Source organism: Ambystoma mexicanum, chromosome 1q (genome assembly GCF_040938575.1).
Source record: "Ambystoma mexicanum isolate Mex_15411 chromosome 1q, UKY_AmexF1_1, whole genome shotgun sequence".
In the NCBI taxonomy this organism is placed as follows: Eukaryota; Metazoa; Chordata; class Amphibia; order Caudata; family Ambystomatidae; genus Ambystoma; species Ambystoma mexicanum.
In genome coordinates, this window is record NC_090922.1 from 247,317,268 (window position 1) to 247,340,398 (window position 23,131).

General features: G+C 51.0%; 1 protein-coding gene across 3 annotated transcripts in view; it reads left to right on the forward strand.

Moving 5' to 3' along the window:
- The first annotated feature begins 15,324 nt into the window (after nucleotides 1–15,324).
- The window catches only part of LOC138527139 (serine/threonine-protein kinase BRSK2-like), a 743,148-nt gene continuing 735,341 nt past the window's right edge, over nucleotides 15,325–23,131 (forward strand). Inside the window, exon 1 of one of the 3 annotated variants that reach the window (XM_069638239.1) lies at nucleotides 15,325–15,907. In XM_069638239.1, the coding sequence (XP_069494340.1) occupies nucleotides 15,796–15,907 (112 nt within the window). In that variant the 5' untranslated portion in view covers nucleotides 15,325–15,795. Of the gene's footprint in view, nucleotides 15,908–16,942; nucleotides 17,085–23,131 lie in introns of those variants that run through there. The other 2 variants (XM_069638257.1, XM_069638249.1) reach the window with 2 other exon arrangements.

The following is a 23,131-nucleotide window of genomic DNA, read 5'->3' on the forward strand; positions in this document are numbered from 1 at the left end:
GCTTGCTAAGTGGGGAAAACGAGCAGCAACTAGGAAGGCAGCAGGTTGCTGGGGCTTAGGCCATGTGACCAAGATCCTCTTGCACCTGCTCCCCGTCTGCTAAGGCAAAAAAGGCACCAGGTGGGCAGGGCTTGTTAAGTGGGAAAAAAGATTGGCAACTAGGAAGGCACTAGGTGGGCGGTGCATAGGCCTGGTGCCCAAGATCCACTTGCACCTGCTCCCCATCTGCAAAGGAAAAGAGGCTGGAGGGATCCTTACGTAAGGAAAAGGTGCAGCAACCAGGAAGGCACCAGGTGGGCGGGGCTTGCTAATTGGGGAAAAAGAGCGGCAGCCAGGAAGGCACTAGGTGGGCAGGGTTTAGGCCTGGTGACCAAGATCCACTTGCACCCGCTCCCCATCTGCAAAGGAAAAGAGGCTGGAGGGCTCCTTACGTAGGGAAAAAGAGTGGCAACAGGAAGGCACAAGGTGGGCGGGGCTTAGGCCAGGTGACCAATATCCACTTGCACCTGCTCCCCATCTGCAAAGGAAAAGAGGCTGGAGGGCTCCTTAAGTAGTAAAAAAGAGCGGCAGCCAGGAAGGCACCAGGTGGGCGAGGCTTGCTAAGTGGAGAAAAAGAGCGGCAACCAGGAAGGCACCAGGTAGGAGGGGCTTAGGCCATGTGAGCAAGATCCACTTGCGCCTGCTCGCCATCTGCAAAGGAAAAGAGGCTGGAGGGCTCCTTAAGTAGGGAAAAAGAGTGGCAACCAGGAAGGCAGCAGGTGGGCGGGGCTTGCTAAGTGGGGAAAAAGAACGGCAACCAGGAAGGCACCAGGTTGGAGGGGCTTAGGCCATGTGAGCAAGATCCACTTGTGCATGCTCGCCATCTGCAAAGGAAAAGAGGCTGTAGGGCTGCTTAGGAAAATAGAGCGGCAACCAGGAAGACACCAGGTGGGTGGTGCTTGCTAAGTGGGGGAAAAGAGAGGCAACTAGGAAGGCACAGGGTGGGCGAGGTTTAGGTCAGTAACCAAGATCCACTTGTTCCTGCTCCCCATTTACAAAGAAAAAGAGGCTGGAGGGCTCCTTAAGCAGGGAAAAAGAGTGCCAACCAGGAAGGCACCAGGTGGACGGGGCTTGCTAAGTGGGGAAAAAGAGTGGCAACCAGGAAGGCACTAGGTGGGCTGAGCTTAGGCCAGGTGACCAAGATCCACTTGCACCTGCTTCTCATCTGCAAAGGAAAAGAGGTTGGAGGGCTCCTTAACTAGGGAAAAAGAGCGGCAACCAGGATGGCACCACATGGGCTGGGCTTAGGCCAGGTGACCAAGATCCCCTTGCACCTGCTCCCCATCTGCAAAGGAAAAGAGGCTGGAGGGCTCCTTAAGTAGGGAAAAAAGCGTCAACCGCGAAGGCACCAGGAAGGCACCAGGTGGGTGGTGCTTGCTAAGTGGGGAAAAAGACCGGCAACCAGGAAGGCACCAGGTGGGAGGGGCTTAGGCCATGTGACCAAGATCCACTTGCACCTGTCTGCCATCTGTAAAGGAAAAGAGGCTGGAGGGCTCCTTAAGAACGAAAAAAGAGCAGCAACCAGGAAGGCACCAGGTGGGTGGGGCTTGTTAAGTGGGGAAAAAGAGTGGCAACCAGGAAGGCACAGGGTGGGTGGGGCTTAGGCCAGGTGACCAAGATCCACTTGGACTTCTTCCCCATCTGCAAAGGAAAAGAGACTGGAGGGCTTCTTAACCAGGGAAAAAGAGCGGCAACCAGGATTGCACCAGGTGGGCGGGGCTTGCTAAGTGAGGAAAAAGAGTGGCAACCAGGAAGGCACAAGGCGGGCAAGGCTTAGGCCAGGTGACCAAGATCCACTTGGACCTGCTCCCCATCTGCAAAGAAAAAGAGGCTGGAGGGCTCCTTAAGCAGGGAAAAAGAGTGCCAATGCCAACCTGGAAGGCACCAGGTGGATGGGGCTTTCTAAGTGGGGAAAAAAGAGTGGTAACCAGGAAGGCACTAAGTGGGCAGAGCTTAGGCCAGGTGACCAAGATCCACTTGCACCTGCTCCTCATCTGCAATGGAAAAGAGGCTGGAGGGCTCCTTAACTAGGGAAAAAGAGCGGCAATCAGGATGGCACCAGGTGGGCGGGGCTTTCTAAGTGGGGAAAAAGAGTGGCAACCAGGAAGGCACAAGGAAGGCGAGGCTTAGGTCAGGTGACCAAGATCCACTTGCATCTGCTCCCCATCTGCAAAGGAAAAGGGGCTGCAGGACTCCTTAAGTAGGCAAAAAGAGCGGCAACCAGGAAGGCACCAGGTGGGCGGGGCTTGCTAAGTGGGGAAAAATTGCGACAACTAGGAAAGCACCAGGTGGGCTGGGCTTAGGCCAGGTGACCAAGATCCCCTTGCACCTGCTCCCCATCTGCAAATGAAAAGAGGCTGGAGTGCTCCTTTAGTAGGGAAAAAAGCGTCAACCGGGAAGGCACCAGGAAGGCACCTGGTGGGCGGGCTTGCTAAGTGGGGAAAAAGAGCAGCAACCAGGAAGGCACAAGGTGGGAGGGGCTTAGGCCAGGTGACCAAGATCCACTTGCACCTGCTTGCCATCTGTAAAGGAAAGGAGGCTGTAGGGCTCCTTAAGAAGGATAAAAGAGCGGAAACCAGGAAGGCACCAGGTGGGTGGGGCTTGCTAAGTGGGGAAAAAGAGTGGCAACCAGGAAGGCACAGGGTGGGTGGGGCTTAGGCCAGGTGACCAAGATCCACTTGGACCTCTTCCCCAGTGTCACGCCGCTCGCACTGGGGTCCACTTACCTGAAGCGGCGCTCCCCATCCTGGAGGATGTACCCGCGCTTTCGCTTGGGGGCTCCTGGGTTGCCCTGGTCCTCGGGCGCTTCCGGGTTCCCTGGGCATGTTGGTCTGCGCATGCGCGGGCGGCCGTTTCGCGTTCTGCGCGCATGTGCACTGCACGGGGCACTCGGTTTGGAGGACCTTGCGGTCCACGCCTCTTTCCAAGCTGACCAACGCATGGGAGACAGCACGGCTTGCGTTCCAAGCCTCCTAGGTGTTGGTAGCCCTATTTAAGGAGCCCGGCCATTCATTCCAACCGCGTCTCAACGCGGTTTGAATTGGATCGTGTTTCCTCGCCGGTTCCTTGTGCCTTCCTTACCTGTTACCTGATTCCCGTTCTTCTTGTTCCTGGTACCCTCCTGGTACAACCTGTAGTTGTGTTGTCCTGCCTTCCCTTCTCCTTGTCCTGTGGTTGGGGCTCCCTTATCCTTTCTTCTGAGTTGGGTTATTCCCTTTCTGTGTCTCCTAGCTGGCTCTTGCTCTTGTTCCTTGTCTGCCTGCCCGCTCTGCCTTCCTCTGCCTTGGTGCCTACCCTTGTGGGCAATCCCACTACCTTCCTCTGCCAGATCCAGCCTCCAACCAACTTCCACTGTGTCCTGATCCTTGCGACTTCCATCTTCCGGATCCAGTCTTCCTTGGGACTCAGCATCGTCATCTGGAAAGGCTCCCCCTGTCAGTGCTTGCACTGTCCTAACGCCACGCTAATGAGGGGAGAGCGCACCCGTGGCGTTGGGAGCTGGTTCATCTCCAACCCGGTTCCACTCGGGCGGGAGCTGGACTGGCTTCCCGCGTCATCAACCACATCCCCGCAGGACTCCTGACAGCCTCGCATCATCTTCAAGGTCCTCTACTGGACGAACAGGTACGCAGCGTCCTTGTGACGCAGTCTATAACAGATTGAGACGCCTGCCTTCGGATACTTCAGACTCTGAGATGGAAGAGGACCCAGGTCTTCGTAATGAAGTACAAGCTCTTCGTGCTGAGATGACTGCACTCCGTCAGGAGAATGTGATTTTACGTCAAATGGTGACACAGAACATTGGGGCAACTCCACAGTCTGAAAACACCATGGCTCACACCGCACCCATCAAGTTCGATGGAGATCCCAGACGTGTGGGTGAATTCTGCAATCATTGTCGGATACATTTCCTTTACCGATCGACTCATTTCAATAATGATAAAGCCAACATCGGCTACATTTTGGGCAAATTGTCTGGGAACGCTCTTGCTTGGGCTACACCCCTGGTTGTTACTAATAGCCCCATTCTTAGCGATTTCTTGGCCTTTGAAAAAACGTTCTTGGAAGTTTTCCAGTCTCCTAATCTGGCCTCCACAGCACAGAATCTATTGATGGATATTCAACAGGCTAATACCGATATAATAACATATATCGGCCGTTTCCGTCAACTGGCGACTGATTCCCTATGGCCAGAGATAACACAGAAGACCTTGTTTCGCTGGGGATTAAGAGAGGAGTACAAGGATGAGTTGTTGCACATTCCTGAACCCGAAGATCTTCAGAAACTTATTGAACAAGTTTTGAGGATAGACCAGAGATTGCCCGAGAGAAAGGGTGAGAGACGTCGGTTTGAGAAGGTGTACCCCAGCCCTTCAACCCTACCAACTGGACTACCAGTACCTTCGGATTCCTCTACTGAGCCTATGCAATTGGGTGCAGTAAGAGGTCCCTTATCAGAAGAAGAGAAGAAGCGCAGGAGAAGTCCGAGATTGTGCCTATACTGTGGAGCTGCAGGTCACTATCTGGGTACCTGTCCTTTGCGTCCTATCAAGAAAGGGGGAAACTAGGAGACCTGTCGTCTACTGGAAAGGCTACGACAGGTCCTTCTTTGCTACAAGACCTTTCTTGTGCCAGTACGGCGTTTCCGCCTATGCAGCCAGCCGTCTTGATGATTTTGAAAATCAGTCTGAAGTGACAGGAGAAGACTATTGATGTTACAAGAACGCGTAGAAACCCATGGAGACAATCGAAGCTACATCAACCACAGCCTAATACACTCAGTGGAATCCTAGATGGCGGCTCCTTGATAATGTTTCTATCAACTAACAATGCAGGTCTAGTCTTTTCTTCCACCTTAGTCCTTCCTCTCTTTCCACCATTTGTTCGTACTTGTACACCGCAAACTTTCAGGTAAACTGCGTTGCTACTCTCCTCTTCAGCTTTACCCTTGTAGCTGCTCGCTCGTAAAACTTGCCTCTGCCAGTTTTTTCTCCTCCGGAGCACTCCCTCGCTCCCTCCTTCCTTTTCCGCATCCGCGGCTTAATTATTTTCTGCCGCTTGCGGTTTCTTCTTCTGCTTCCCGTCTTTGCCGCCCTCGGCCTTTTCTTTTCTTCCGGCTTCGGTCTCCCTAGGCCGGCAGCTTCTTTTACTAGCAGCCGCTCGCGGCTCTGCTACGCCTTCCTTTCACTCGTTCTTGCCTTTACTTACCCCTCCTCTTTTCCTGGTTCCAGCAGTCCTCTGCTCTTTCTCTCCTTTATTCTCCTTCGCCTCCTTTCACCTTATTCCCTGGTACTCACTGATTGCTTTCGACTGTTATTTCAGTACCTCTTCCCCCTGTTGGCTTCAGTCGGGAAAATCTCCTTCATTCTACCTGCCACGACGAACTGGGAGTTCCATCCTACACAAGACCTGCAGGATCTGGGTTTTCTTCCCCAAGAGGGTTTCCCAGGGGGCGGCCCCCTGGGAGCACAGAGCACAGATTATCTGGCCTCTGGACCTCTGGGGGGCGCCTCTTACCTCTTCACATCTGTCGTAACCCGAAGAGCCGTGAGTACCCCATCGGATCACAGAGGTTATAAGAATTGATGTCCATGGTTTGTTGGACTGTGGGGCTTCCGGTAACTATATTGATGAGGAATTCGCCATCAACAGCGGCATACCATTGCTTACCAGAAGAAATGCGATACCTGTGGAGGTCATTGATGGTACACCTTTGTCTTCCGGACCCATACGATTGCATACAGTTGGCATGCTATTGCGAATCGAGGCTCATGAGGAGAGAATTGCTCTCGATGTCATCAAGTCACCTTCATATCAAGTGGTGTTGGGATTACCTTGGCTTCAACGACATAATCCCTCGATCAATTGGGAGTCCCGTATTCTAGTATTTACCTCTGCTCTTTGCCTTCAGGAATGTTGTGTTTCCGGCACGTCATTAAAGTCACCAACCTCAACCCCTCGAACCTCTGGTAAGAACCCGTCTGGTTTGTGTTCCTTGTCCCAGATTCCACATGCATATGCTGACCTGAGGACCGTGTTTTCTGAGCCTGGAGACATACCCCTTTCACCTCACAGAACTTTTGATTGTTCCATTGACCTGATCCTGGGTGCGGTGATCCCTCATGGGAAGGTTTATTCCTTGACTCAGACTGAAAGACTGGTACTTCGGTCTCTACTTGGATGACTGTGTTGAGAAGGGATACATCGTACCTTCCAAATACCCCGCGGGATTCCCGCTGTTTTTTGTGAAGAAGAAGGAGGGTACCCTACGGCCATGTATCGATTATCGTCAACTGAATGACATCACCCTTAAGGAGAGGTAACCGTTACCTTTGATTCGGAACATCATGGAGTCATTACGGTCAGCCAGAGTATTCACCAAACTAGACCTTCGCAGAGCCTACCATCTTGTCAGAATCAAGGAGGGTGACGAGTGGAAGACGGCCTTTAAGACTCCATTTGGGCATTACGAATACAGGGTAATGCCCTTCGGGTTGTGTAATGCCCCGGCCGTCTTCAAGCGGTTTATGGATCACATCTTCAGCGACTTGATTGGCATCTCGGTCTGGGTTTATCTGGATGATATCCTGGTCTTCTCAGACAATCTGGAGGAACATGTTTCCTATGTACGTGAGGTCCTTCTACGTCTGTCACAGAATCAGTTGTTCGCCAAAGCTGAAAAATGTTCATTTCATCAGAACAAGATTGAGTTTCTGGGGTATGTGATCAGCGAGGCCGGAATCCACATGGATTCTGATAAGGTACAAGCAATCCGTGATTGGAAACAACCTCACGACTTGAAGTCCCTTCAAAGATTCTTGGGATTCGCCAATTTTTATCGGCGCTTCATTCCTCAATTTTCTCGTGTCACGGCCCCGTTGACACGTTTGACCAGCGTCAAGATTCCGTTCCTTTGGGATTCAGAGGCGTCAGCAGCCTTTAACCGTTTGAAGACGGCATTCAGTACAGCTCCTGTTTTACGTCATCCCAACGATGAGATGCCCTACATCGTTGAGGCTGATGCTTTCAATTTCGCTGTCAGCGCTGTTCTCTTACAGAAGCATCCTACATCTGACGAAGAACACTCGGTGGCCTATTTCTCACGAAAGCTTGCTCCGAGTGAACAGAGAAGGAGCTCTTGGCCATCAAGACTGCGTTTGAGGAGTGGAGGCACCATTTGCTGGGTGGTCGTTTTTCTGTAGAGGTCCGCACTGATCATCGCAACCTGCAGTTTTTACGATCCTTGCAGTGTCGCACCGCTCGCCAGGCCAGGTGGGCCTTTTTCTTTTCTTACTTCGATTTCAACATTTCTTACATCCCCAGCTCTCAGAACCTGAAGGCTGATGCCTTATTGCGCTCTCTGGAGAAGGAAGAGAAGGATTGCAGTTTGAACACTCCATTGATTTCTCCTAAGCATTTTCTTTTGACGATTTCTCCTCATCTGCAGAGAATAATACAAGAAACACTGGTTGACCCAGATCGAGCCGACATACTGAAGCGACCACAAATCACTGAACGCAACGGTCTTCTGTTCTTTTTGAAACGTCTGTACATACCGACGTGTTCACTTCGGTTAGACATCCTTCAGGGGTTTCACGATTCACAAGTCGGTGGTCATCGTGGCGTCAAGGCCACTCAGGAACTAGTTTCCAGACAATTCTGGTGGCCGGGTTGGGCCAAGGAGGTCAAGAGGTATGTGGAGGGTTGTCCAATCTGCGCTCAGACCAAGACGCCAAGGAGAAAACCTTTGGGATTACTTCAGCCTACTGAAACACCGCCCTATCCATGGCACACCATCGCCACTGACTTTATTGTCGAGCTCCCGCCTTCTGAGGGTTACACTTGCATTATGGTGGTAGTGGATTGTTTCACGAAGTATGCACACTTTATACCTTTTTTAAGGATACCCACCTCCTCTCAGATGGCTCTGGCATTTCTACACAACATCTACCGACTGCATGGATTACCGGAGAAGATCATCTCAGATTGTGGCTCGCAGTTTCTCTCCTCATTTTGGCATCAATTGTGCAATCATCTTGGTGTCCGCAGAGCTTTGAGTTCTGGTTATCACCCGCACACAAATGGACAGACGGAGAGAACCAACCAAACTCTTGAGCAGTACCTACGCTGTTATGCCAATGCAACTCAATCCAACTGGGTGAAGAATCTTGATTTGGCTGAGGTGTCCTATAACAACGCAACGCATACTGCTACTGGTGTCAGCCCTTTCTTTTGCTCTACCGGGCTACATCCCAAGTTGGTTCCTTTTAGTCCAGTACTGCCCAGCGCTGTTCCATCTGCGGATCAATTGGTCTTCGACATCCAGAAGCAACACGACCTGGCCCGGGGTACCCTGGTTGAGGCACGGGAGCGCATGAAAAAGCAGGCAGATAAGGGTCGGTCCACAGAGCCGGATTTCCGGGTGGGCGATTTGGTTTGGTTGTCCTCTAAGAACCTGCCAGTACGAAATCTGCCCACCAAATTGGCACCCCGATTCTATGGGCTTTTCAGGATTTCTAAACGTTTGTCCTCAGTTGCTTTTCGACTGGTGTTACCCCAATCTTGGCGAGTGCATCCAGTGTTTCATGTCTCTCTTTTGAAACCCTTTGTGAAGGATGCCTTTGGGCGTTCCAGTCCTCGGCCATCCTCCATTCAAGTACGGGGGTCCCTGAATTTGAAGTACAGGAAATATGTGACTTACGGATTCGTCGGGGCGTGCTCCAATTCCTTGTCGGTTGGAAGGGTTACCCTGCTTGTGATCGCACTTGGGAGCCGCGCTGTCATGTGCATGCACCCCGTCTTGTCCGTGACTTTTTCCTTCGTTGTCCCTGGAAGCCTGGGGAACCAGGTGGACGGGGCTTGTAAGTGGGAAAAAAGAGCAGCAACCAGGAAGGCACTAGGAGGGCGGGGCTTAGGCCAGGTGAGCAAGATCCACTTGCACCTGCTCCCCATCTGCAAAGGAAAAGAGGCTGGAGGGCTCCTTAAGTAGGGAATAAGAGCGGCAACCAGGAAGGCACCAGGTGGGCAGGGCTTGCTAAGTGAGAAAAAAGAGCGGCAACCAGGAAGGCACCAGGTGGGAGGGGCTTAGGCCATCGGAGCAAGATCCACTTGCGCCTGCTCACCATCTGCAAAGGAAAATAGGCTGTAGGGCTGCTTAAGAAGGAAAAAAGACCGGCAACCAGGAAGGCACCAGTTGGGCGGGGCTTTCTAAGTGGGGAAAAAGAGCGGCAACCAGGAAGGCACTAGTTGGGCGGGGCTTAGGCCAGGTGACCAAGATCCACTTGCACCTGTTCCCCATCTGCCAAGGAAAAAAGGCTGTAGGGCTGCTTAAAAAGGAAAAAAGAGCGGCAACCAGGAAGGCACCAGGTGGGTGGGGCTTTCTAAGTGGGGAAAAAGAGCGGCAACCAGGAAGGACCAGGATGGGCCGGGTTTAGGCCAGGTGACCAAGATCCACTTGGACCTGCTCCCCATCTGCAAAGAAAAAGAGGCTGGAGGGCTCCTTAAGTAGGCAAAAAGAGCGGCAACCAGGAAGGCACCAGGTGGACGGGGTTTGCTAAGTGGGGAAAAAAGAGTGGCAACCAGGAAGGCACTAGGTGGGCAGAGCTTAGGCCAGGTGACCAAGATCCACTTGCACCTGCTCCTCATCTGCAAAGGAAAAGAGGCTGGAGAGCTTCTTAACTAGGGAAAAAGACCAGCAACCAGGAAGGCACCAGGTGGGCGGGGCTTGCTATGTGGGGAAAAAGAGCGACAACCAGGAAGACTCCAGGTGGGCGGGGCTTAGGCCAGGTGACCAAGGTCCCCTTGCTCCTGCTCCCAATCTGCAAAGGAAAAGAGGCTGGAGGGCTCCTTAAGTAGGGAAAAAGAGCAGCAAATAGGAAGGCACTAGATGTGCGGGGCTTCGGGCCGGTGACCAAGATCCACACTCCTGTTGCCTATCTGCAAAGGAAAAGAGGCTGGAGGGCTCCTTAAGTAGGGAAAAAGAGCGGCAAATAGGAAGGCACTAGATGGGCGGGGCTTTCGGCCCGGTGTCCAAGATCCACACTCCTGTTGCCTATCTGCAAAGGAAAAGAGGCTGGAGGGCTCCTTAAGCATGGAAAAAGAGCAGCAACCAGGAAGGCACCAGGTGGGCGGGGCCTGCTAAGTGGGGAATAAGAGCGACAACCAGGAAGGCACAGGGTGCGCAGGTTTAGGCCAGGTGACCAAGATCCACTTGCAGCTGCTCCCCATCTGCAAAGGAAAAAGGGCTTGAGGGCTCCTTAAGTAGGGAAAAAAGTGTCAACCGCGAAGGCACCAGGTGGGCGGGGCTTACTAAGTGGGGAAAAAGAGCGGCAACCGGGAAGGCATCAGGTGGGAGGCGCTTAGGCCAGGTGACCAAGATCCACTTGCACCTGCTAGCCATCTGTAAAGGAAAAGAGGCTGTAGGACTCCTTAAAAAGGAAAGAAGAGCTGCAACCAGGAAGGCCCCAGGTGGGTGGGGCTTGCTTATTGGGGAAAAAGAGCGGCAACCAGGAAGGCACCAGATGGACGGGGCTTGCAAAGTGGGGAAAAAGAGAAGCAACCAGGAAGGCACAAGGTGGGCGGGGCTTGCTAAGTGGGGAAAAAGAGCAGCAGCCAAGAAGGCACTAAGTGGGCGGGGCTTAGGCCTGGTGACCAAATCCACTTGCACCCGCTCCCCATCTGCAAAGGAAAAGAGGCTGGAGGGCTCCTTACGTAGGGTAAAAGAGTGGCAACAAGGAAGACACCAGGTGGGCTGGGCTTGCTAAGTGGGGAAAAAGAGCATCAACCAGGAAGGCACTAGGTGGGCGGGGCTTAGGCCAGGTGACCAAGATCCACTTGCACCTGCTCCCCATCTGCAATGGAAAGGAGGCTGGAGGGCTCCTTAACTAGGGAAAAAGAGCGGCAACCAGGATGGCACCAGGTGGGTGTGGCTTGCTAAGTGGGGAAAAAGAGCGGCAACCAGGAAGGCACAAGGCGGGCGAGGCTTAGGTCAGGTGACCTAGATCCACTTGCACCTGCTCCCCATCTGCAAAGGAAAAGAGGCTGGAGGGCTCCTCATGTAGGCAAAAAGAGCGGCAACCAGGAAGGTACCAGGTGGGCGGGGCTTGCTAAGTGGGGAAAAAGAGCGACAACGAGGAAGGCACCAGACGGCGGGGCTTAGGCCAGGTGACCAAGATCCCCTTGCACCTGCTCCCCATCTGCAAAGGAAAAGAGCCTGGAGGGCTCCTTAAGTAGTGAAAAAGATCGGCAAATAGGAAGGCACTAGATGGGCGGGGCTTAGGCCCGGTGACCAAGATCCACTTGCTCCTGCTCCCTATCTGCAAAGGAAAAGAGGCTGGAGGGCTCCATAAGCAGGGAAAAAGAGCAGCAACCAGGAAGGCACTAGGTGGGCAGGGCTTGCTAAGTGGGGAAAAAGAGCGGCAACCAGGAAGGCACCAAGTGGGAGGCGCTTAGGCCAGGTGACCATGATCCACTTGCACCTGCTCGCCATCTGTAAAGGAAAAGAGGCTGTAGGGCTCCTTAAGAAGGAAAAAAGAGCTGCAACCAGGAAGGCCCCAGGTGGGTGGGGCTTGCTAAGTGGGGAAAAAGAGCAGCAACCAGGAAGGCACCAGAAGGACGGGGCTTGCTAAGTGGGGAAAATGGCAGCAGGTTGCCGGGGCTTAGGCCATGTGACCAAGATCCTCTTGCACCTGCTCCCCATCTGCTAAGGCAAAAAGAGGCTTGAGGGCTCCTTAAGTAGGGAAAAAGAGCAGCAACAAGGAAGGCACCAGGTGGGCAGGGCTTGTTAAGTGGGAAAAAAGATTGGCAACTAGGAAGGCACTAGGTGGGCGGTGCATAGGCCCGGTGCCCAAGATCCACTTGCACCTGCTCCCCATCTGCAAAGGAAAAGAGGCTGGAGGGATCCTTACGTAAGGAAAAGGTGCAGCAACCAGGAAGGCACCAGGTGGGCGGGGCTTGCTAATTGGGGAAAAAGAGCGGCAGCCAGGAAGGCTCTAGGTGGGCAGGGCTTACGCCTGGTGACCAAGATCCACTTGCACCCGCTCCCCATCTGCAAAGGAAAAGAGGCTGGAGGGCTCCTTACGTAGGGAAAAAGAGTGGAAACAAGGAACGCACCAGGTGGGCTGGGCTTGCTAAGTGGGGAAAAAGAGCAGTAACCAGAAAGGCACTAGGTGGGTGGGGCTTAGGCCAGGTAACCAAGATCCTCTTGCACCTGCCCCCCATCTGCTAAGGCAAAAAGAGGCTCGAGGACTCCTTAAGTAGGGAAAAAGAGCAGCAACAAGGAAGGCACCAGGTGGGCAGGGCTTGCTGAGTGGGGAAAAAGATCAGAAACTAGGAAGGCACTAGGTGGACGGGGCATAGGCCAGGTGACCTAGATCCACTTGCACCTGCTCGCCATCTGCAAAGGAAAAGAGGCTAAAGGGCTGCTTAAGAAGGAACAAAGAGCAGCAACCAGGAAGGCACCAGGTGGGTGGGGCTTGCTAATTGCGGAAAAAGAGCGGCAACCAGAAAGGCACAGGGTGGGCGGGGCTTAAGCCAGGTGACCAAGATCCACTTGCACATGCTCCCCATCTACAAATTAAAAGAGGCTGGACGGCCTTACTCTCATAATAAATCAAGATTGGTGTAAATGAAAATCTACCATACTTTCCAATAATTTTAATCATCTGATTAACGAAAGTCAGTGCTTTCTGTTTAAATGCAGAGTAGATAGGTACCTTTTGAGGGCAGCTACAGACGGGAAATCCCAAATAAACTAGGTTGTCTACCTGCATCAGGATCTCATTCTGAAGCCGTCACTTAAAACGTGACCTCTTTCACAATTTTGCCTATCTAATGATCTTAGTCTTCCCATTGTTAATTAACAGAGAATTGTGTTTGGCAAACCCAGAAAGTGCATTCAAAAGTCGCTCTAACTCAATGGGGGTATGGTCAAACAATAATAACTCGTCAGCAGAAGCTAGCCACCAACTTTGAGACAGCCTAATTTGGGGGGAGCAAAAGAGGCAGGGTTCACATATTCGTCCACATCCGAGCCATACAGGTTAAAGGGGTAGGGAGCCAGAATGCATCCCTGCATCAGGCCTACCTTATTTTAAGCTTTACGTGACAAAGCACCTTTGTGATTCAGCCTAACTTGAATTAACCAAGGGTCATGCACGCCAGCCATCAGTCTCAACAAGCCATCCGGCATTCCCCAATCAGCCAGGTCAGATCAAAAATGGCTCCTATATACCTGGTCAAATGCGGTAGACATGTCTATGGAGGCTGAATCTGGAAGGGTTCTTATGAAAAGCCATTTAAATTGGTCCTGTGAGCCTTTCTGAACCCTATCTGCAGTTAATTGAGCCTACCTACATTTCCCGCCCAAGATTCCAGATGGGCTAGTAAGAGGGATGCAAGGATCTTACTATCAGTGTCCAAGATGGTGATAGGGCGATAGTTCTTTGGATCGGTGTAGATACGGAAATGGCATACGAAGTACGCCATGTCACAGGAATGCGTTCTAGGGAGGCAATGTCTTTAAACAATAAGACTAGAATAGTAGACCGAGTTACCCGATCGCCCCTTGAACCATTTGTTGGAAAGGTGATTGGGGCCGGGGACCCTAGAATTACTACTCTGAGAAATCACCTCCAAAACGGTCTCATGATCGATGGATCTATGTGATTACTGCGCCCCGTTTACTGCTACGCATGAAAATGCTGGTTTTTGTTTATTTCTACCCCCTTTTCACCCCATATATATGCAGGGGTCACCGCTCCCCCATCATCATCCCCCCACATATATATATGGGATGAAAAGGGGGTAGAAATAAAAGAAGTCCGCCTTTTCGGGGGTCGCAGTAAACAGGCGCCGTAATTGTGTAACCCCATGATCGATTCCAAAATCCCAGTTATCCAGAATCCCTTCCAGCCTGGACCAGGGCAATCCTCTGCCGCACCACTGAAGGACTACGCGGCCTCAAAAATGGTCAACCCAATGGAATTTAGGCAGAGCATTTAGTTGCACATCAACTTGACACGAGTCCCAATAACGAGATCCCAAAAGCCAGAGGAATTCCTGGTCTTCTAAAGATTGTGCATCAGCTCCGCCTCCTTTTGCGGCATAAATGTTTATATTTCTGCTTCTCTTGTTTTATGGAGGAAAGTCTATTTTGCGGGGGAGTGCCTAATGCATTAGTGGCCCTAGCTGGGGCTCCCATCACTTTCCTCGCCTGAGCAATGTTTTCATTATAGGTGCTGTGTCGTCTTCATAGAATGAGTATTTGGGGGAAAGGCATCATTTCAAATATCCCCCATGGACTGCTCAAAATTACACAGATTAAAAATTAACATCTTCCATTCCAATGTTGTTCCACTCATTAAGGCAGCCAAAGTGTTATTAAAACTACTTATAATACCCTCCTTCCACTAAATCCAGTTCTTACCAGAATTCAACGACAAACTATATAAAGCCCTAGACCCCGTATTGACCACCTGAAGGTCAAGGGATAAGATGTGGTGGACGCTCCAGTCTGTTCGTACCACCTGTTCTTTTTCTCCATATTCAAATACCCCCTCTTTTTCCCCCACCTTAATAATTCCCCTTCTGTTTTTCTCTCTGGTTCCGCTCGTGTTCCGCTTCTCTGCCTCTTACAATCTTCCTCTATGAGTGCCGTTTCCTCTCTTTCTCTTTCCTCCCCCGTCGCTGTGGTTTATCAGGACTCTTTTTGTCTCCTCTCTCGCATTAGTTCCCTTTCTCTCGGCCATTCTGTCCCTGCCTCTCTCGTCTCTAGCCCCCTTTTCCTCTCCCCTCTCTTCGTCCTGTGTTCGCGCTCTCTCATTCCCTAGCGTTTGATCTCTCCCTGGGCTTCCCTTCTCGATTTCCCGTTCTCACACGCTCCCCTGTTCTTTCCCCTGGGCACCCCTTCCCACATCAAACTCCACAAGTCTTATCTTTATACGGCACGTCTCCTTCCCTCCCTCTGTTACCTTCCCTTCTCTCCTCTTCGCCCGCCACCTCCTCCTGGGCCGCCTTTCCCTCCAGCATCACCCACTCCTGCCTTGCGGGGAAATACCTCTCTCGGCTGGGTGCGCGTTACATGGTGTTAATAACTCCGGATAATTTCATACCGCCCCTCCCCTCCCCGCCCCCATACCAAAAACCTGCCGCCACCTTCCTCTGCGCCGGGTGCAGGCTGTGTGTGTATCCTACAGCTGGTGCATACCCAGCAGGCTGGACCAGGGGGCGGGGGACTGGGCGGGGAAGGGGTTAAAGTAATTGTAGCTGTCACTGCATCCCCGGATGCTGATGTAAGGAGAGAGAAAGGGAGGAAGAGAGAGAGAGCGAGCGAGCGGGCGAGAGAACGAACGAACAGATTGCAGAGAAGGAAGGAGGGAGGGGGGAGAGAGAGATCCCCAGAAGGGCCGAGGTGCCGGCGTCCCTCTAACATCCGCAGCCCAACCACAGCCCGGGGCCGAGGGACCACGCCAGTCCTTGAGATGCTGGTACCCGGAGAATAGCATCCTTCCTTCCCGTTCACCCCACCCCCCTTTTCCCCCTTTTCTCCTTCTCGGCCCCCCTCCCATGTCCTCCCCCTTTTGGATGCATCAGCAAAGAGGAGCGGCGATCCACTTCCCCCTCCGCTCCCTCCCCCCCCAGCGGGCCCGGGTCCGAGCCCGGGGGGCCCGCGAGCCGTCGGCCGTCGGTGCTCGGCAGGCGCCCATTGTCTGGTCCTGAAAGCGGCGAAGGGCGGCCCTCGACGCGACCCCAGTCGCCATGTCCGGTGCCAAGGAGGCAGGTGGCGTGCACCCCTTCCAGCCGCCGGCCCAGCATGCCCAGTACGTGGGGCCCTACAGGCTGGAGAAGACGCTGGGCAAGGGCCAGACAGGTGGGCCGCCTCTCTTTCATTGTGTCTTTGCGCCGGAATGACGGGGGGTGGAAAGCAGGTGCCACCCGGGCCCTCTGCGGCTCTCTTACACCGGCAGTGATCTCGGGTATGAATTATGTCACTGGGAGATGGACAGGGGCTGCTGGGGTCCGGGCGAATCCATGGAGGTGATGGGGCAAGAGAAGGGGAAATGGGGGATTGCCACGGCCCTCTGCCTCCATCTCTGTGTCGGCTATCAGAAGAGCCCCGGGATGCCGGTGGTGTGGGCACTCCAGCGGGAGAGCTGCCGGGGCCTTTGCAGAGCCGGGTGAGAGACGTGGGGTGCTCTGTGGAGGGGGTGCAGTGGCCCCAGGCTCGATCTGCGGCCGTTGGGTACCAGTTGGAGCATGTGGGATTTATAGCTCGGAGAATGGGAGCTGGTGCACTCTGCAGGAGCACGACGGGCTCTTTGATGGGTTTTATTACAGGCGGTTTTGGAATGCCACCGATCCCTCCTTCCGCCCCCTTTCCTCACCCTCCGTGTTGGACGAGGAGAGTTCCCTGGTCCTTAGGAGGGGGATGGGGAGGTGGAAGGAATGAAGGTGGGGGTGTTCCTAGGGGTGCTCTGATTTGCTGCCGCTAGATGCAATGAGCGGTGAGCCAGGTAGAGTGTTCCCGCCAGGGGGCATCGTGTTTTGCCTGCCGAGAGCCAGCACCTCCTGCACGGCTCCCAGTGAGGGGGAGATGGGCGAGCAGGTGTATGGGCCGGCCCGTGAGGGGGTGAATGCACACGGGGGCCGGGCAGAGAGGTTGTAAAGGGGCTGATGTGGGCAGAGCAATACAGAGGCATTCAGCTGGATGGACTGATGCGAGGGCGCGGAGATTGACAGGTGTCTAAGCGAATGCAGGGATGGGAGGTCAGCCTGCTGGATTGGCCGGAAGATGAACTGAAGTGGATGGATGAATGAGTGGTTAGATGAAGGGCTGTACAGGCAGGTGGATAGATAGACGGGTGGAGGCAAGGGCGGGCGGGTAGATAAGGCAAAGGATAGCTAGACGGATGGACGGACTCGGTGGATGGAGGCACGATGCTAGGTGGTGGGACCGACACACACACGGATGGACGGATGGTGCCGGATTGGACAGGAGGCCTGGACGCTTAGGGCGAGAGAACAGTTGCCCGAGGATGCACAGAGCGGTATGTGGAGGGATGACTGGGTGGATGGACGGACTGATGGCTTAATAGACAGGAGGGCAGATGGAAGTTCAAATGGAGCAGGGGAAAGACGGGCGACCTGATTGCTCGATGGTAGACTTGTCTGGCAGATGGGTGCATCTTTCGACTGATAAATAAAACGATAGATGGGCAGAGCCAGGCGAGTGGATGCCTCGTTTTCCTTGTATAGGCGCTACATGTATCATCACATGTAAACAGGTGTACAGCCATGCAGTGATGATGCTCCTACATTAACGGTGTGCGGGGGAGGGGCGGGGCACCATAAGACCCAACGATGCAGTGAAATCCCCTCGGACTTCAAACACCGCGAGGGTCTTTCTGGTATTTTCGCACGTAGGCGCCCAGCGGATTGCGGGCCTGGCGCGGACCATGCTTGGGAGGGCGATGTGGGACCCACACTTCCTCCTTTGGGTACGATTTCGCCAAACCTCCGTGTTTGGCGTGGACTCTGGGAGCCAGTGGTGGGAATTGAAAATAATTGGTAGGGGATTCCACAAGGGCCGAGGCGGGGGGTGGGTTGGGGGGGAAGGGGTTAGCACTGCCCGGGGAAGCGGGGTTTATGGAGGGCAGAGCTGGCAGTTGACCATCGATCAAAGGAAATGTCAAAAATAATAGTTTAAAACAGCACAATTTCTTTCATGCCGCTTCTTTTCCAAACTATATATGAATTCCACTTTAAACCACTTCCATGGCACTGGTGATGAGTTACCTCACTATGCGGATAATAGTTTTGACCAGTGTTGCTTAGTACATTTTCTTTAAAATTGACAATTTGGACCCCATTTTATAGAAAAAGCTCCCCCTTGGGTACTATTTATTCAAACACTGTTTGCCAGAAGCAACGTTTTCTTTTACTTGACCCATAGACAGCACAGCTCCTGCAGTTCCCCTCTGAAAGCAGTTGGGTGGCTGCATCGTGTGGACTTGGACCCGGATAATTTATTTATTCATGCGATGTTTGTCTGATTGATACCTGCATATTTATTTATTTATTTATGCAATGTTTGTCGGATACAGGTATCCAACAAACATTGCATAAATAAATACATAATCCGGGTCCATGTATATGACAAATATTGCACAAATAAATAAACTGGGTCATGGCTGAGGACTGGGTTGTGGCTGAGGACTGGGTTGTGGCTGAGGACTGGGTTTTGGCTGAGAACTGTAACTTCCTCTTGTGACCCCGTGCATGGGGTCACCAGAGGAAGTTACCATTTGCTTGTGGGGCGCTTTCATTTTTAAAAAAAATTCTGCCCACCGCTGACTCTGGCTGGATCCTGAGATCTAGCTACAGATCCGGTGACCCAGTCCCCAGCGCTGCTAGGAGCCACTTCTTTAGGGTACGGGCCAGCCGTCCGTGTTCTGTTTTCAATGGAAGAGGAGATGGCAATGAGCAGGATGGAGGTTCTTTTTTTTTTCTTTCTGCAGGGATGAAGAGGAGGCATCGCGTGCTATTTTGGGTGTCTGTGGTGAGGGCAGGGAAGGGTGAATAGGAAAGGAGGTTAAGAAGAGCTCGACTGACATGTAAAAGATGGAAGGGGGTGGGAGCAGGGCTCAAGTCAATGGTACACGTGGTTGGACGGAGTCCAGCCACTTTTTTCAGAGGGCACCTTGATATGCTAATTTCTGGTCAGGCTCGGACTGGCCTATAGAGCATTAGGCCAATGGCTGAACCAAAAAAGCAAAATGCTAGTGTGAGTCCATTATTTTGATCAAAGTGGCCACTTTTTTGGCCAATGTCAGCGGGTGTGATGAGTTACTTCACTATGTGGTTAGTAGTTTTGTCCATTGTTGTTGAATCAATATTGTTTAAAATGAATAATTTGCATCACATTTTATTAAACAACCCCCCCCCCCCCCCACTCCCTGGGGTACTATTCAAACAGTGTCCCAAAAGGAATGAATTGCCATTTGCACCTGTTGGCCTCTTTTTCATTGGTGCCTGAAAAAATGTTATGGCCCAGACCAACCCTGTTTCAGGTGACGCCACATTCAATTTTTATGTTAATGAGCCCCCCCCTTTTTCAGGACTTGACCCCTGGGTGGGAGGTAGAGAGGTACAGGAGCGCAGGTATCCGGGGAGATTTGTATGCTGACTTCGTCCGGGTTTCACTGTGACTGGGTTATTGAAGTGTTCCAGGACAGGATATTGGAAAGGCTGAAAAAGTGTCAGGGCTGGCGGGGATCCATTTCAGCATTATTATTATTATGATTATTATTATTATTATTGTAGTTATTGAGCTCAGACCCAGCTTTGAGAAGCAACAGAACGCGTTACAGAGGTATACAACAGTACGGATGCATAACTGAGCTTTTTTCAGAGGTAACAACAGCACAGAAATCCAACGGGGGGTAGGAAACAGAGGGGCAGAGAGGAGGCGTACAACTGTACAGGATGGCGGGAGGAGAGGGGCGGACGGCATCTACCGAGTCAGGTGGCTCGCGGGGGGCACGTGATGGTCTAGGTGTTGAGGAGAGACTCCTTGAAGAGGTGGGTCTTGAGTTATTTTCTGAATTGTAGGAACGTGGGGGCGATTCTGAAGCTGACTGGGAGGAGGTTCCCTAGTCTTGGGGCGTAGGTAGAGAAGGCTAGTTTTCTAGTCCTTATTTTTTTGCAAAGGCCGATTTCAGGCATGCACGGTCCTGGCTTCTGGTGGTGTGCTGTCTGCTGGAGATGCTGAGCAAAGGCAGACTGTAACATACATGCTACAAAGTGCACAAGTAGTGTACTGAATTAAAGGAGCGTGTTGTGTCATAAGACTGCCTACACCCCAATCCCCACCTGCAGGCTCGGGCCTATTTCAAACAATACGATTGAAAATCCCTGAAACCATTCCTGTTTCCGATCCCTGCTCAGTGGTGCTATACAACACAATGCAAACTTAGTTGCACAGCCATGAGAGTAAAGTGAAGCAAGGAAGGGAGTCAACGTGAGAGAGGCAGAGACAATTCCAGAGTATGGGTCCAGTTTTGAAGGCTGCATTCAGGACTGGAGACCACATTCCAAAGATTGTGTTCTTTTCTGGAATTATAAAATGGAGTTTTGTAGTTTGGTTTGCATGCCAATTAAAAAATATTGTTCTCGAACACCGAATAGTTGGTCTATTGGACCCACTTCTTAACACTGCATCTGGCAAGTTGTGTTCCATTCTGAAACACACCTTTAGAGTATTGTTTCGGTCTAAATGACACACCCAATGGAGTGTGTTCTGTTCTTGGTAGCATAACCAGAGGACTTTTGTCCATTCCTGAAGCCCACATACGCAGACTTATTTCAGGTTTTGGCGACAAGACCTGGAGTGTCGTGTCCGTTTCCAGAGGCCACCTGTGGAGTATGGCGTATGCTTTCCTGTTCCAGATATTTCATCTGGGACATGGTGTCCCGCCTTGGGGCCGGACCTGGAGTATTAAGTTTAGTCTTCAAGACACCCGAGGATGGACATTTAGATCCGATTGATTATCCTACAAACATTATTCAAACAGTGGTGTTATCTGGCGATGCATAAGAGGGACCAGCAAAAAGCCAATGAATTTGAAAGTTTAAAAAAATTGCACGAGTTCACTTCTAGGTAGCCATTTAAAAGCACTCATTTTTATGTTATAGCTGCTGTTCCCCTTATCCTATTAATGGGTTGAATTGAAGGATGATGCCCCCAACTACACATTGAATAGTTTGATTTTTTGAAAAGCCCACATCTTAAATGTTTGAATATGAATGCTTGGTGGTTTGGGTGGTTTGCTATTTAAATACAGCATTGCGCTCATTGTTTTTGTTTTATTTGTTACACAATTTGTGTGAAGATGTGGGGAGTCTTATAACGTTCAAAAAAGCTGATGATCTTATCCTGTGAATTCTGCAATGTGATGTTGTGTAAGCTTGGTCTGTCTGTCGTGGAACTGAGGGATACTCCTGGTATGGCCAAAGTGGCTCTTTTTTACTTTGATTGGTGCTCCACGATAGACAAGTACCATGGCGACGAGTCTTTAGGACATTTGAAGCACAAACATAAATGTTTAGGCCCCATGGTGCAATTTTTAAAGATCTTTCCCTTCCCTATGGCACAAATACATTTTTTGCAGTTCAGATGGAACTTACTGGCGACATGGGAAATCCTATTGAGGCGTACACATATTGATTGCCAGGCATCTTATTGTTTTTGTAAACATTTGAGTGAACTTGAAATGTTGAAACACTTATTGATATATGGCCCACATTTGATGCTGAGCCACATGTGCATAACTTAGAGGTCTTGCAGAGGGTGAAAACCTATGGTTGAGGTGCTAGACTGGCTATCCTACATCTGTGACGCTTGCTGTCCTTGGATTTTGGAGACTGTTGAATTTAAGTGCGAATATTGGTTTAGCTTTGAATGGTCCGATGGTATAACTTTTAGGCACATCACATGATTTAGTTTTTATAAAATGGTTTAATGTAAGGAAATTGATGACATTGTTTTTACAATGTTTCTATCTTTTATGGTACGTGATTTTGTATTGTTGCGGTTGAAACTCGTTTTAACCAATATACAATAAAAAAAACAAAAAACAATAGGGATTGTTTGTTGCCTGAGAAAATTATTTAATTAATCATGTAAGTCTTGAAGAAGACACAAAGGGGCAAAGAGCTAACTTTGAAATCATCTGAAACATATGTCGAGTGCCTCGGACAGCATTGTCCTTGTGTTCGGACATGATGGACTATTGATCCTGGTGTCATAGGTATACATGTTGATACGATTTCTGGATATAAGACCTTCTCATGAAATAAGTATTTTTCCATTGTTTAAACCTGTGGTATAAGTGCACATTTTGGTGGTTGACTGGGTCAATTCAACCTCTTAGTAATATGACTGGCATGTGCCCACTAGGATAGGTAAGAATGCACTGATTACATTATTCACGAGGTAATTGTACACTCTGACATTACTATGAAATGAATTGATTGATCACTGTGCTCTATGGCAGCTGCTAGGTATTTACTCTGGGAGACGAATGCACATCGACATTGACCTAGAACCTTCAAAACCTCCTTGGAGTTGAATGCAGGCATTTGAAAATCCATGTTAAAGGCCCTTTGTATCCATTCCTCAAATGTAAGGTTGTTGAAGTGCATTGACTGAACATTTCGATTGGATTCCTTTGTGCCACAGTACCACAAGCCCCTTCGTGAGTATGGTGTACAGTTCAGGAAGCCAAGTATGCATAGTGCTATTCCATTTTGGAAACACAGCTGCAGTACTGTGTAAAGGTTCAGTGGTCTCACTGGGATCAGTTTATCCATTTGTTCGCAAGACACGCCTAGAGTATTGTGTCCGGTTCTGGAGATCCAATCTGTAGTACTGAATCCAGATCCGCAGGCCTTACATTTATAATTGTGTTTAGTTCCGGTCACCTATATCTGGATGTCACATTCGAGTTTTATGTCCGATTCTATATCTGGAGTATTGTGTCAATTTCTAGAGGCAAGATCTGGAATATTATCCAGTTCTAGAAGCCACGTACACTCATCTACTACTACCTCTAGCTACCTACCTTCTCTCATACATTCTCCTGCATGACTGGAGTGACTACTGCAAGATCTATACTGTGGCAGCGCCTGACGTTGCGCGCTGCTGCTTAGATGTGCAGAAAAGGCTGTAATAAGAAGGCAACATGGCTGGCCCTCCCCAACGGGCATTATCCACATAGGACATCCTCGAACCACATTTCCTTAAACTCGTGCAGACAGACCATTGTCTCCCAGATATCCCAGAAATGCTGCTTCGCGCACTGTCCAAAAGTACAGCGTGTCCAGGCCATTCCAATGGCAGATGTGTGCTCTACAGACACCAATGGACATAACATAACAAACCATGTAGTATGATGTTCACTCTCTGATGTCACACCTGCGGTATGTGGTCAGTCCCAGACAATTCATCAGGAGCAGTATGCCAATTTCTTGGGGCCATATCCAAAATAAAGTGTCAATTTCTGGCAGTGGAGTGTTGTATCCAGTTCTGTAGGCC